Source organism: Equus caballus, chromosome 20, assembly GCF_041296265.1.
Source record: "Equus caballus isolate H_3958 breed thoroughbred chromosome 20, TB-T2T, whole genome shotgun sequence".
Lineage (NCBI taxonomy): Eukaryota > Metazoa > Chordata > Mammalia > Perissodactyla > Equidae > Equus > Equus caballus.
The window spans coordinates 56,027,364-56,040,426 of record NC_091703.1 but is presented as its reverse complement, the minus strand read 5'-3'; the positions used below and the strand labels follow the sequence as shown (position 1 = coordinate 56,040,426).

Below are 13,063 nucleotides of genomic sequence, written 5' to 3'. Positions count from 1 at the left end.
TTATTTCAGCATAGAAAGCTGTTTATATTCTAGAAAACATAGGTACATTGTGAATGTCTCCCCCCTACACGCATATACTGTATGCAAAAAGATTTGGCCTCAAATGATTTAATTTATGTGATCAAATGTCCTTGAAATTTAACCAAGATCTAGTCTTTGGTTTTCATTGTAAAGTATTCCTCAGCATGATCATAAATAGACGATGCACGCGGGCAAAGCCCTTGCTTTGATAGTTTAGTGGAAGAAATGAAATGATTTTGTAGCATTTGGTAATAATAGAACTATTAAAAAGCCATAAAATTTATTTTGCATTGGTATATCTTTAAGAAGCCTAGTAACTACATTTTAAATTATATTGTCCAGTGCTTACAGTGCAGATAAAAATTACAATTTATAAACATTACCATGATAAGGAAGAGCAGTCAGATTCCACTTGAATTTGTTACCCTCTTTCATGTTATCTAGAAGGAAATAAAAGAGATTATTTCATTACTGAACAATTTTCTATCTGAAAGGAGAATGTGGGTGACATTTATAAATGAGTAACCAAGCAAAAATACATACAGGCTCATGTAACATTTATTTAACTCATGATACTCAAAATTAGTGAGGTACAGATGAAGAAAAATAAACCCCTGAAATATCATTCAAGTGAGTGACACAGCCCTGCTCTGAGGATTCAGTTACTTGAAGATTTAAACAAATGCTGATGACTAGGCCATGTGCACTGAAGTAAACAAGGAATCTGTCTGGGAGGAAGAACAGGAGGAGCATTGTAGGAATCAAAACACTCTCCCCAGTAGGGTCTTCATTAGATTGAAATATAATTTAAAGACTATTTCCACCTCTGATTATCTTAGCTTCCCAGAGTTCTTAGGAATTATAGTTACAGAATTGGAGAATCTCATTCATGGAAGGGAACTCAGTAGCCAGCTAATTCTAAAATCTTTCATTCAAGAAACATTAATTGAATCCCTACTATGTACCAGGTACCATATTGAAGACACAAATCTGTAGTCCCTGTCATTCAGCAATCACAGCCTGGTAGCAAATATAGACATATAAACAAAAATCAAAATAAAATATAAGGAGCACTAATAAACATATGCATAAAATGATGGGGTTTTGCATGATTTTCATTTTAAAGTAAAAATTAAATTTTTGCTATTAGCTATGGAGTAAGATATTGACTTCTGTTATGGCATAAATGTCCCTTCATGATTCCATTTGTCCCAACTTGAGCTGTCTATCCAAACTCCCTGTCTGCCTACCTACTGCACACATATGATGACACCATCACAAGAAAATTCTTTAACACCCAGGTATGTCACAGCCTTTCCAGACTCCTTACATTGTTCCATCTGTTCTCATCATATGCAGTTTTTCATTTGACTACTGATTAAGTCTCAGCTCAAGAATCACTGTCTCTTCTGGAGTCTACTCTCCTAGGCCTCTGAGGAAGCCTGGGATGTTCCTTCTCCCGTGCTATGAAATCCCAAGAAGCAAATGTTGGAGAGTGATGTAGTTTTTGTAACAGATACAAAAGTCTAGGCTAGACCTTCTATTATAGATTAATAATAACTCTGCTTTTGCAAATGACTGCTATGGCTGTGCCACTGACTGAAACATATTCAAGAAACTATCATTGAAACATAAACACTAAATTTACTTACTGTTATGGATTGAATGTTTGTGTCCCTCCAAAATCCATATGTGGAAGCCCTAACCCCCAAGGTGGCCGTGTTTGGATACGGCGTCTCTGAGGAAGCAGTTAAGGTTAAATGTGGTCATAGAGTGGGGCCCTGATCAGATAGGATTAGTGCCCTAATAAGAAGAGACATTAGTGAGCTTACTCATTCTTTCCCCTCCCTGCACAAACACCAAGAAAATGACATGCGAGAACACAGCAAAAAGCCAGGAAGTCTACAAGCCAGGAGGAGAGTTCTCACTAGAAACCGACCCTGCCTGTCCTCGATCTGGAACTTGCAGCCTCCAAAACTGTGAGAAAATAAATTTCTGTTTAAGCCAGCCAGACTGTGGTGTTTTGTTATAGCAGCCCGAGCAGACTGATATACTCGCTATGTGAGTAATTATTACAAACACAGCAAAATAGTTATTTTAGCATGAGAAAATAAATTCTGTCTTGTAGGTGTACTATTTTCTATGCTATGAGTAAGGTCTTATAATAAATTGTTTGCACGTTAAATTCTAATTTCATATGGTACATACGTATGTATATACATATTTTTCTCAGGGGATATTTTAAACATTAATTGCTGAAGAGATGCTAAAGGCTAATGTTTCATGGGACTAAATAGAAGCATGTACCAATCAGAACTTCATTGGAGTTAAAACATCGTATACATCAAAAAATATACACTGTTCCATCTTATTGATCCACTAGTATCAAAATACATACAGAATCTGGTATCTTCTCACTCTGCTACAACTCTGGTCCAAAATACCCAATGCATTACTCTATCCATCTCATCCAGTCTCATGGTCTAGTGAATAACCCCCAATTTACATCTACTGCACAGATCTCACTTCTGTATGTCATATATAGAATTTAGGCATCAATTCCATACATAGAACTGCCTAATATGATATCTTTGCTAGGATATCTAATAAACATTTCAGACTTTACATGTCCAAAACTGACTCCTGACCTCTCCTCTGTCCCTCACTAAAGCCTCTTCTTCCTAAGCTTCTTCCTGTACTAGCTAATGAAAATAATGGTAACCACATCCTTGTAATTACTCAGGACAAAAACCTTGGAGTCAACTTTGATTCCTTTTTATTTTTTTTGCATCCCATAGGAACCACTAATTTCAAACTATCTCCAGAATTTGATGACTTCCGACACTGGCCCATCATCCATCATCTTTTGCTGCATCATTATAAAAGCCTCCTAACTGGTCTTCCTTCTTGGGCCTTTGCTTCTCTCCAGTTACTTAACAACACAAAAAACAGAATTATCCTGTTAAAGATATAAATCAGACCATGACACTCCCTGAGCCAAAATTCTTCAACGGTTTCCGATATCACTCAGAATAAGAGCCAAAGATTTGGAAACAACCTAGGAAGACCTACATGATGTCGCCACCTGTTTTATTCCTGGTCTCGTCTCCTACACCTCTCTCCCTCGCTCCCTCAGCTCTATCCACGGTGTCCTCTTTGCTCTGCCTCAAACCTCCAGACATATTCCCAGCTCAGGATCTTCAACTTACTGTTTCTTCTGCCTTAAGTTTTCTTTCCCCAGATATCTGCATGGTTCATTTCCTGACCTCTTTTCATCTTTACTCAAACAATAATTTCTTCAGAGCAACTTTCTGACCATCCTATTAAAATTCCAAATCTCTCACTCAGATCTCTTTTCTCCCCTACCGATTTCAATTTTCTCCTTAGTGCTCATACTGTTTAAAATCTATATCTTAGAATCATTTACCCTGTTAATGTTCTCTTTGTTCTTGTACTGGATACTGTGGCCCACTCCCAAGATCCCCCCTTTAGTAATCTGGGTACTCATTTTCCCAGCTGCTGGGAGTATTGTTGGGTTATGGCTCACACTAGTCCTCTTCCAGGCACTGCCCTCATCCAAAGACAGTTGCCACACTCAAGGTTACAGACTTTTCCACTGGACGGCTCATATCTAAGGACTAGTTCATAGGAGGGGTTCAAGGATTAGCTCCCTAGCCTCAATGGGTTACATCTCTGGAAAGTCCTTCCAGGTCCAAGCTTCCTGTGGAATCAACTAAGTTTGCTGTGGCAATTGTACTGCATTTCAATGACTCCCCTCATTGAATCCTGTTTTCCTCACTTCCTTCTAGCTCTTGTTCCTGAGTCCTCAGCCCAATACATTTTGTGTGTGCAACTTCTGTCTCAGAGTCTGTTTCCAGGGAAACTGACTCGAGACACTCTTCCATTTAGCATGTAAACTCCTAGGGAGCAGTGATTTTTTGTTTTGTTTACTGCTTTTTCCCCAGGTCTTAGAACATGGCCGGGGACATGGTAGGCACTCAAAAGAAATGTCTATTAAGTAAATAAATAATCATCACTTACCACAGTTGATCTATTTCTTTAATTTTTAAATCCCCTAAAAAATAATAAGCTCCTTGAATGAAGGATGGGTTTTTTGTTTTTGTTTTTTAACCCTCCTGCACAAGACCTAGCACATTGTAAATGCCTCATAAGTATTTGTTCAATGAATGAATGAATAAAATTAACATTATGCTAAAACCTTTTAGCATTTGCCTCTTTCTTCACAATAACTTTTGGACATAGTCATAGTATTAACTTTTTATTTTAATTTTCTAGGAGAAACACAGGAAGAAATGACAGAGTTGGAATCAGAAATGAAATATTCTTTAATTAACTCAGATTTGGGATTATACTTAATGTTCCTAAATTCTTCTTTTGATACCAACCTGAAACAACATCCTGGTTGAATCCATCTTCGTAGTCTTCCTGGAAGGCTGGAACTTGGTTCATTTGAGCATCCTGTACACAAATGTCTTCAAACAAACTTTTCCAAATTTCAATGCACTCTACGTTTGAAGAGTCATTGCATTGACAATTCCACAAGATTGTTTCTTTCAGATTTTCTCTTAAAGCTGCACACAGGTAGCGTCCATCCAGGGTCTTGCATTGTTCTGATTCCCTCCTACAGGTTTTCTTAAACTTCTCATATAGTAGAGGGCAGTGTTCAGATTCCTGGCAGATGTGTGCTGCCATGACACAGTCACTGTTTTTCTCAACCATTAGTGATGTATCTTTCTGTTTGAGCCGTTGTGTGATATTTGATTGTAAAGCCAAATCTGAGGACACTGCTGATTCTTCTAGGAATAAAGCAAAAAAAAAGTTAACTAAAAATTAAATAAGTTCATTTATTAATGACCTTTAATGTTTTCTAAAAAGTATATAGACATATCTTTTATAAATATTCCAATATCTATTATCTTTAAAAATCATTAAAAAATTATTTCAAGAGGGTTGTTATAAATAATCTTGAATTTTTAAAATTAAAATAAAAAACACTGATTATTTACAGTGTATGTAACCATACAATGGTAATGTTCTATTTCTTTTAGTGATATTTCATTTTTATCATTTACTTTTGTCTTTTCATTATATTTTGGTGACGATTGGTAGAAATCATGTGTAACTTTAAATAATTATAATTCACTATTTCTCTTGCATAAATTTTCATGAATTTCCATTTGTTCCTAGAAATGTACCTACACTGAAGTTCTTCTCCACCTTTTTTCATTATTTCACTCTTAACAAATCTTTTTAGACAGTTTTTCCTAATTCTCCTACCCGCTTGTGAAATTTTAATTCCGTGGACATTCTGCATATCTGTTTAGGAACTGTAGGTATACCTTGTAAAGAGTAAGAGTTTTTTTGTCCACTCCCAGCTATCAATTTTCACCCCTTTGAGGTTATATGTCTCACTGAGAATGCATATTCTGTTAGATAGTTCCAATAAGCCAATAATTATATAAACTTTATAGAAAGAAGATAAAAACAACTTCAATATTAGACTCGAAGGAAGCTTAACATAGGCTTCAGAAGTGCGCACTCTACTTCTGAATGTCTTAGCTTCATGAGGCACTTTAAGTGGATCTCCACAACGAAAACTACCTTCACACTGACATTCGTCCCAAAATCACTTTTTTTTTCTAGGGTATTCTGCTCTTTAAAAAGAATGATTACTTTGGAGCCAGCCCTTGACCATGTGGTTAAATTCGTGTGCTCCACTTCAGTGGCCCAGGGTTTTGCCAGTTCAGATCTTGGATGTGGACATGGCACCGCTCAGCAGGCCATGCTGAGGTGGCGTCTCACATAGCACAACCAGAAGGACCTACAACTAGAATATACAACTATGTACTGGAAGCTTCAGGGAGAAGAAGAAGAGAAAAAAAAAAATGAAGATTGGCAACACATGCCAGCTTAGGTGTCACTCTTTAAAAAAAAATGTTGCTTTATTAAATGAGTTTTCTTACAACTTAGTTTTTACAAATGCCTCATACTTATGCACAATAAAGATAACATAATCAATTTCACGCCATGAAAATGTTTACTTAAAAACTGCTGGGGCATCCTTAAGAGCACCGTTCAGAGTAGCCTCTGAACTGCATGTATTCTGAAGCACACACTGCTGTAGCATTTTTCTACATTTCTCAAATAATGGCTGGCCATGGAGTGTTATAATTATGTAAATCAGGCTCCTATACCAGTACAGACGCCATCTCTTCTATCCCTTTTGGCTAGCATATGCAAGCTTGCATGAACAGGATGCACATGAATGAATACTATCTTCATATAATTAATTCTATTATATTGTTAATTTTATATATTTTGACATAACTGGTAAAACTGTTTAAATGTCAACCTATTGTATAATATACATACATGATATGTATGCATATATATATTTAATAAGCTAGACTAATTAAATAATCTGGCTAAATGTCAATTTTACTCTATTATGTTTTCAGCTAATCAAGAGCAGGGACTGTCATATCCATCTTTGCATCCATCCTCCAGCATTTATACAATGTCTACACACATTAACTGAATAATAAATATTTTGTGAATGGATATACGATTTAGATGCTCAAAATATGCTTAAAAATTAAAAATACTTAAATTAAAAATACATTATATATTTATTATTTACTGCGAGTCAAGCACTAGGTGGAATGCTTTATCATCTTAAGAAAAAAAAAAAAGAAAGATAGAAATGCCAAAGCTGGTTTGCTCAGGAAAGTTACAACCTATCGATGCACAGAAAACTGCATGCCTATATATGCTGCAGAACATTTTGGGAATGCAAAGGAGAGAGAAAGAGAGGTCATGTCTTGTTGGAGCGATGATCAGAGAATTTGCGGAGGATGCTGCAGTTGAGATAGGATGAATGGTAAGATTTCAATGATCACTTCCTTTCTCACTCTAAGCTAAATCATAAGCAATCAGCTAATGCTGTTTGTAAGCATAACAACCAGGGCAGGTCCATCATGAAGTGCACTTGTGAGACCGTGTAGCTCTTCTTTTCTACAGGGTTTTTATATTCCTGGCTTATCAATGTTACCGCATAGTAGCATTTAATAAGTATCTACTATAGAAAAAGATGGTTTAAATATGTGAACTGATTTCAGTTTAACTGCCCTAAATTTGTATGTACCTGTTGACTGGTAACTATATTTTGTCAAAACTTGGTATGATAAAAATGCCTATTGAGATGTAAATTAAATTGTCTCATCATCTTGAAACAAAAGCCAAGAAATATTTTTAGTATTTCAATATGCTTTCATTTCATCCCACTTCAATCTAAAACTAGTAAAGGCCTACTAATTAGCTAACTCATACATTTCAGTCCCTATCCTATGTGACTTCTTCTTGGCATTTGTAATTGTTCACTGTTTTTTTCCATGTCCTTCTCTGCTTCATTGGCTTCAAAAATTCTTTCTGCGCTTTCTTTTTCTGTTTTTAACACCTTCTTTTTGGTTTCTTCAACTAGATCATAAATGTTATTATCAAAATATGTTATTCTCACTGTATATCTTTTCTCACTTTATATCCTTTCCCAGCCAATCTTATCCTCCTTCATGTTTTTATCTACTTCTTATAAAATTTAACTCCAAAATCTGAATAGCTATTTTGGATTACTCTCTTCAGTGCAAGATCCACGTTTCCAAATGCCAGTTAGATGTGGCAGCTTCCTTCATTTGTTTTTTTTTAAACTACTTTTTTTTATCATGTGAAACTTAAAATGCTAACATTTTGAATGTTCTAAAGCATGTCCCAGATGCAATGTCTCCAAAATATAACTCATCACTTCTGTCCCCAACCCTGCACTTGATTCTTTCTTTTCTGTCTCAATGTACAGCAAGACCCTTGTCCTAAGCTAGCAACTTGTACAACAAGATTAATACATTTCATACTCTTCGAATCCAGCTGTCACAATTCCTATTGATTATAATTCAGAAATTTTTCTTAACTATGTCTTTTCCTTATAGTCCTCAGCACCAGAGTGTTAGTTTAGGCATATATCACCTCTGTCCCAATTTATCCCGACGGTTTTTTAACTATGTCCCTGGCCTGCATCTTTCCCTCCCCTCCATTCCATCCTCTACACCACTGCCTGTGATATCCTTTGAAAAGCTGATTCTGCATTCCCTCTGTTTAAAATGCATTAGCAGCTCATCATAACAAGTTCAAAGTCTAATCTCTTTAGAAAGATATGTAAGTTCAGCTTTCCTCCTTTATATAAACATCTGGTTTCTTTCTAGCCTCATCACCTAATGCTCCTCCATTCTACAATTCAGCTTAACAAAGGATTTCTTGCTCCTCAAATGTGCTCTGTTTTATTCTGTTTCCTCTGTTTAGAATGTACATTTTATTTTGTCTCCCAAATGAATCCAAGGTACCCAACAAGCCCCAAGTCTACCATTCCTCTGTGAAGCCTGCTGAGTCATCATTATTTCTTCCTCTGTAACTTCAAGTACTCTGTGAGTGTATATGTATCACAATATCCAAGTGATATATAGCAATGATCATTGTCATTAAGAATTGACTATATAAAATATGTTCTCTAATGAGGCTGAAATTAGAAATAAATAGCAAAGATATCTGGGAAATCATCAAATGCTCAGAAATTAAACTATAGTATTATGAATAAGCCATGAATCAAAGAGGAGATCACAAGGGAAATGAGAAAATATTTTGAATTGAATAAAAATGAAAACACGACATATTAAAATTTGTGAATGTAACTAAAACAGCACTTAGAAGGAACTTCATATAATAAAATGCTTATATGAGGAAAGAAGGAAACTTCCAATCGGTGATATAAGCTTTTATCTTAAGAAAATAGAGAGTGAAGAGCTACTTCAAGTCAAACCAAAGACAATAAAAGAAATAATAAACAGCAAAACTGAGAGAGAGAGAGAGCGTAAGAGAGAAAGAGACGACGGAGACAGAGAGAGAAAGACAGAAACACACAGAGACAGACAGGATACAAATTACCAGTATCTGAAGGAAAGAGAAGACATTACTACAAATCCCACAAACATTTGAAAGACAGTTTGGGACTATTAGGAGCAACTTAGCAGAGAGATAGAAACAAAAAGAAGGAATAAAATGGAAATTCTAAAAATAAAAATTCAGCATAAATCCAACAAATGGGCAAGTTTATTGAAAGACACAGACTATCAAAGCTCACTCAAGAAGAAATAAACAAGCAGAACAATTTCATAACAATTAAACACATTGAAGATTTAAAATCTTCCGATGAAGAATGGCACAGATATCTTCATTGGTGAGTTGAATCAAACATTTAAGGAAGAAATAATGCCAATTATTTGTTTACTGTTCTAGCATAAAGAAGAGGAAGAAATACTCCCCAACTCATTTTAAAAGAACAGCATTACCCAGGCCACAAAACCAGACAAATACATTATAAAAAAGAAAACAACATGCCAATATCCTTTTTGAACATAGATTAAAAACTCTCAACAAAAAATTAGCAAATTGAAAATCCAGAAATATATAAAATTAGTAATACGTCATGATTGAGCAGAATGTAGCCTTGGAATGAAGGATTGGATCCCACATTCAAACATCAACAATAAAATTTGCCATATAAAAAACTAAAGTAGTAAAAACATAATAATTTCAATAGAGGCAGAAAAAACATTTGCAAAATTTAACATCCATTTATCCATTCCTGATAAAAAGCTCTAAGCAAACTAGAAATAAAAAGGAATTTCCTCAGCCTGATAAAGGGAATTTGCGAAGAAAGCACTGCTGAAAACTCACTCTTTATGGTGCAAAACTGAATGCATTCCCCCTAACATAGGTAAAAAGGCAAGGATGGCCACTCCCAATGATCCTGAAAGTCCTACTCAGAATGATAGAGCAAGGAAAAGAAATAAAAGCCTATAGATTAGAAAGGGAGAAATAAAATTCTCTCTATTCACAGATAAAGGTTGTCCACATAGAAAATCCTATACATTCTGGAAAAGAAAATTACTAGAACTAATAATTGAGTTGAGCAAGTCACAGGATATAAAGTCCATATAAAATATCAACTGTATTTCTGTATACTAGATAGGATTAATTGGAAATTAAAATGTAAAATAAATTACCATTTTCCATAGTATCAAAAAAGTGACGTATATTTGTATAAATCTTAACAAAATGTCTGCAATAACTATTGACTGAAAACTATAAAATAATGATAAAAGAAACCAAAGAAGTCCTAACTAAATGGAAAGAAGCACCATGTTCATGGATTTTAAAACTCTTATAGTGAAAATGTCAATCTACCCAAATTTATCTACATTTCAATGTAAGTTGAAACAAAATGCCAGCAGGATTTTTTGTAGACAATGACAAGCTGATTGTAAAATTCATATGGAAAAGCAAAGAAGGAGAATAACTAAGACAATTTTTAAAAAGAATAAAGTTAAAAGAATTACACTGCTTGATTTCAAGACATCCTATAAAGCTACAGTAAGACTGTAAAGTATTGGCAGAAGTACAGAAATATAGATCATTGGAGAGAAAAGAAAGTCTAGAAATAAAACCACTAATATACAACCAAATGATTTTTGAGAAAGGTGAAACTGATAGTCTCTTCGGCAAATATAGTGGTACCATCAGATATCCATATGGAAAAAAATCAAATACCACCCATTGCTTGCACCATATGCAAAAATTAACTTGAAATGTACCAAAGACCTAAATGTAAAACCTAAACTACACAACTTCTAGACCATATGAGAAAGTCTTTGTGAATTTGGGTTGGGTAAAAATTTCTTAAATGCAACATTAAAGCCATGATCCATAAAAATAATAATAATGATAAATTCTGTTTTTTGAAAGACACTTAAGAAAATGAAAGATATATACTGGGAAATATAGTCTACAAAACACATATTCTGATAGATACTATTCAATATAGAGAAACAACTCTTAAAACTCAAGAAAAACGCCAAAGTTCAATTTAAAAATGGGGAAAATTTTGAGGAGACAATTTACCAAATAATATAAAGAGATGACACATAAGCACATGAAGATACGCTCAACATTATTATTATTTAAGTGCAAATTAAAACCACAGTGTGATATCACTAAATATGTATTAGAAAGCCAAAAAAAAAAAAAAATCAAGTGCTACTGAGAATGTTGAGCAACTGGAACTTTCATACATTGATTATTACATCAAATCTGAAATACAGAATGAAAGCTTTTTATAAATTAAACATACACTTTACCATATGACCCAATAATTTCTTACCCAATAAAAATAAAAACCTACATTTATATAAATCTTGTATGTGAATATTTATGGCAGCTTTATTTATAATCTCTAAAAATCTGGAAATAATGCAAATAACTTTCAAAGGAGAATGGATAGCCAAGCTGTGATATAACCATATAATGGAAACTACTCCTCAAAAAACAGAACTTATGCGTAAAATGATGAATCTCAAATGCATTATGGTAAATAAAAGAAATCAGGCTCGAAAGGCAGCATGTTGCATAATTCCATTTATATGAAATTTTGGAAAAGGCAAACTTACATAACAGAAAATTGTCCAATGAGGGGCCAGCCTGGTGGCTTAGCAGTTAAGTTCATATGCTCTGCTTCAGCAGCCTGGGGTTCACTGGTTCAGATCCCAGGTGTGGACCTATGCACTGCTTAAGAAGCCATGTGTGGCAGGCATCCCACATATAAGGTAGAGTAAGATGGGCACAAATGTTAGCTCATGGCCAATCTTCCTCAGCAAAAAGAGGAGGATTGGCAGTGGACATTATCTCAGAGGTAATCTTCCTCAAAAGAACAAAAAGAAAATTACCAAATGAGTTCACCATAAATGATTGGAGGGGTTCAACAATGGGACCATTCAAGATATATGAGAGTTAAACCTAACTCCTATAAAGCGGGAGAAGGTTGATTGTGAAAGAAGAGGTGAGTACTCTATGATAACAGGTGCATTTCCAACCTGACCGCTTTTCAGAGAGAGTACATAGGGACATTAAGGACCCGGAAATTGATCACTCTAGAACTATTTGATCTCACATGTCCCTTGGAAAATCTATGTGCCCTCAAGGCACATGCAGATTATTTTGCTTACCACTACTTTAGCGTTTGCCTGGCACCTTGAGTAGGCAGTAAATAAATGCATATTAAATGCTCCTATCCAAAGGCAATTATAATTCTAGGTAAGTGGTTATGTTTAGGTCTTTCTTAGGAGACCTGGAGTTCTTTAACAACAGAAATGATATCTTACTTGTCTTCTATCATTGAGGTCTTGTGCAAAACCATAATGAGCCCCACAAATATACACATTGAATGAGTGAATCTATATTCTGATGGATTATAATTGAATGAAGCTTGAAATTGTGGATACCAATTAGAGAACTATATCATGCACTTACTGAGATCTACAGCTCATAGAACCTTAAATTATATGAAGAATTAATTGTTATCAAAAAGAGAATTAATCAAATTACATAGATGTGGTTACTTTTGAAATTGTGTTTTTCTTTTTCATGACTGTAAATATTCCATATAACAATGTATTACCTGATTCATTGATGCGTTTTTTTCCAAGCAATTTGTTAACAGTACAATAGAGGTCATCAGCGCAGAGACAATCTTTAAATTGGCCATTGCTTTCCACAAAGGACTGGATGCTCACGTTACACCTTGATGAATCCTTCATCTTGCGAGTGTTACCTAGATTTCACAGGTAAACAGTTAACACCTCAGATATTAATCTGAATAGAGTTTTTGAGCCCTCTGCCCAAAATGCTTTTAACCCATTAATCTGAGTAATTCTTTGTTATAGTAAGATTATCTGGGGTTCCTGTAAGATGTCCATATAAGGGATTTTTTAAGCAAATAAAAATCTATCTTTTACTGTCTTTTTCTCCAATATTTACTTTCAAAAATTTAGAGTAAAACTTTCTGTATTTTAAAGTAGCTTTATCTCCACTTAGAATGCCAACTTTTGCTTTTCAATAATAATCAAGGCTTCCTTTATATGAG

The 13,063-nt window shown here is 34.6% G+C and overlaps 1 protein-coding gene across 1 annotated transcript in view; it reads right to left on the bottom strand.

Moving 5' to 3' along the window:
• Nucleotides 1–12,737, bottom strand: part of GFRAL (GDNF family receptor alpha like) — a 51,396-nt gene extending 38,659 nt beyond the window's left edge. The window contains exons 1-2 of the mRNA XM_023624106.2: nt 12,599–12,737; nt 405–461 (exon numbers count right to left, since the gene is read on the bottom strand). Coding sequence (XP_023479874.2) covers nt 405–461; nt 12,599–12,737 — 196 coding nt within the window. The remainder of the gene's footprint in view (nt 1–404; nt 462–12,598) is intronic.
• Between the last annotated feature and the right edge of the window lie 326 nt (nt 12,738–13,063).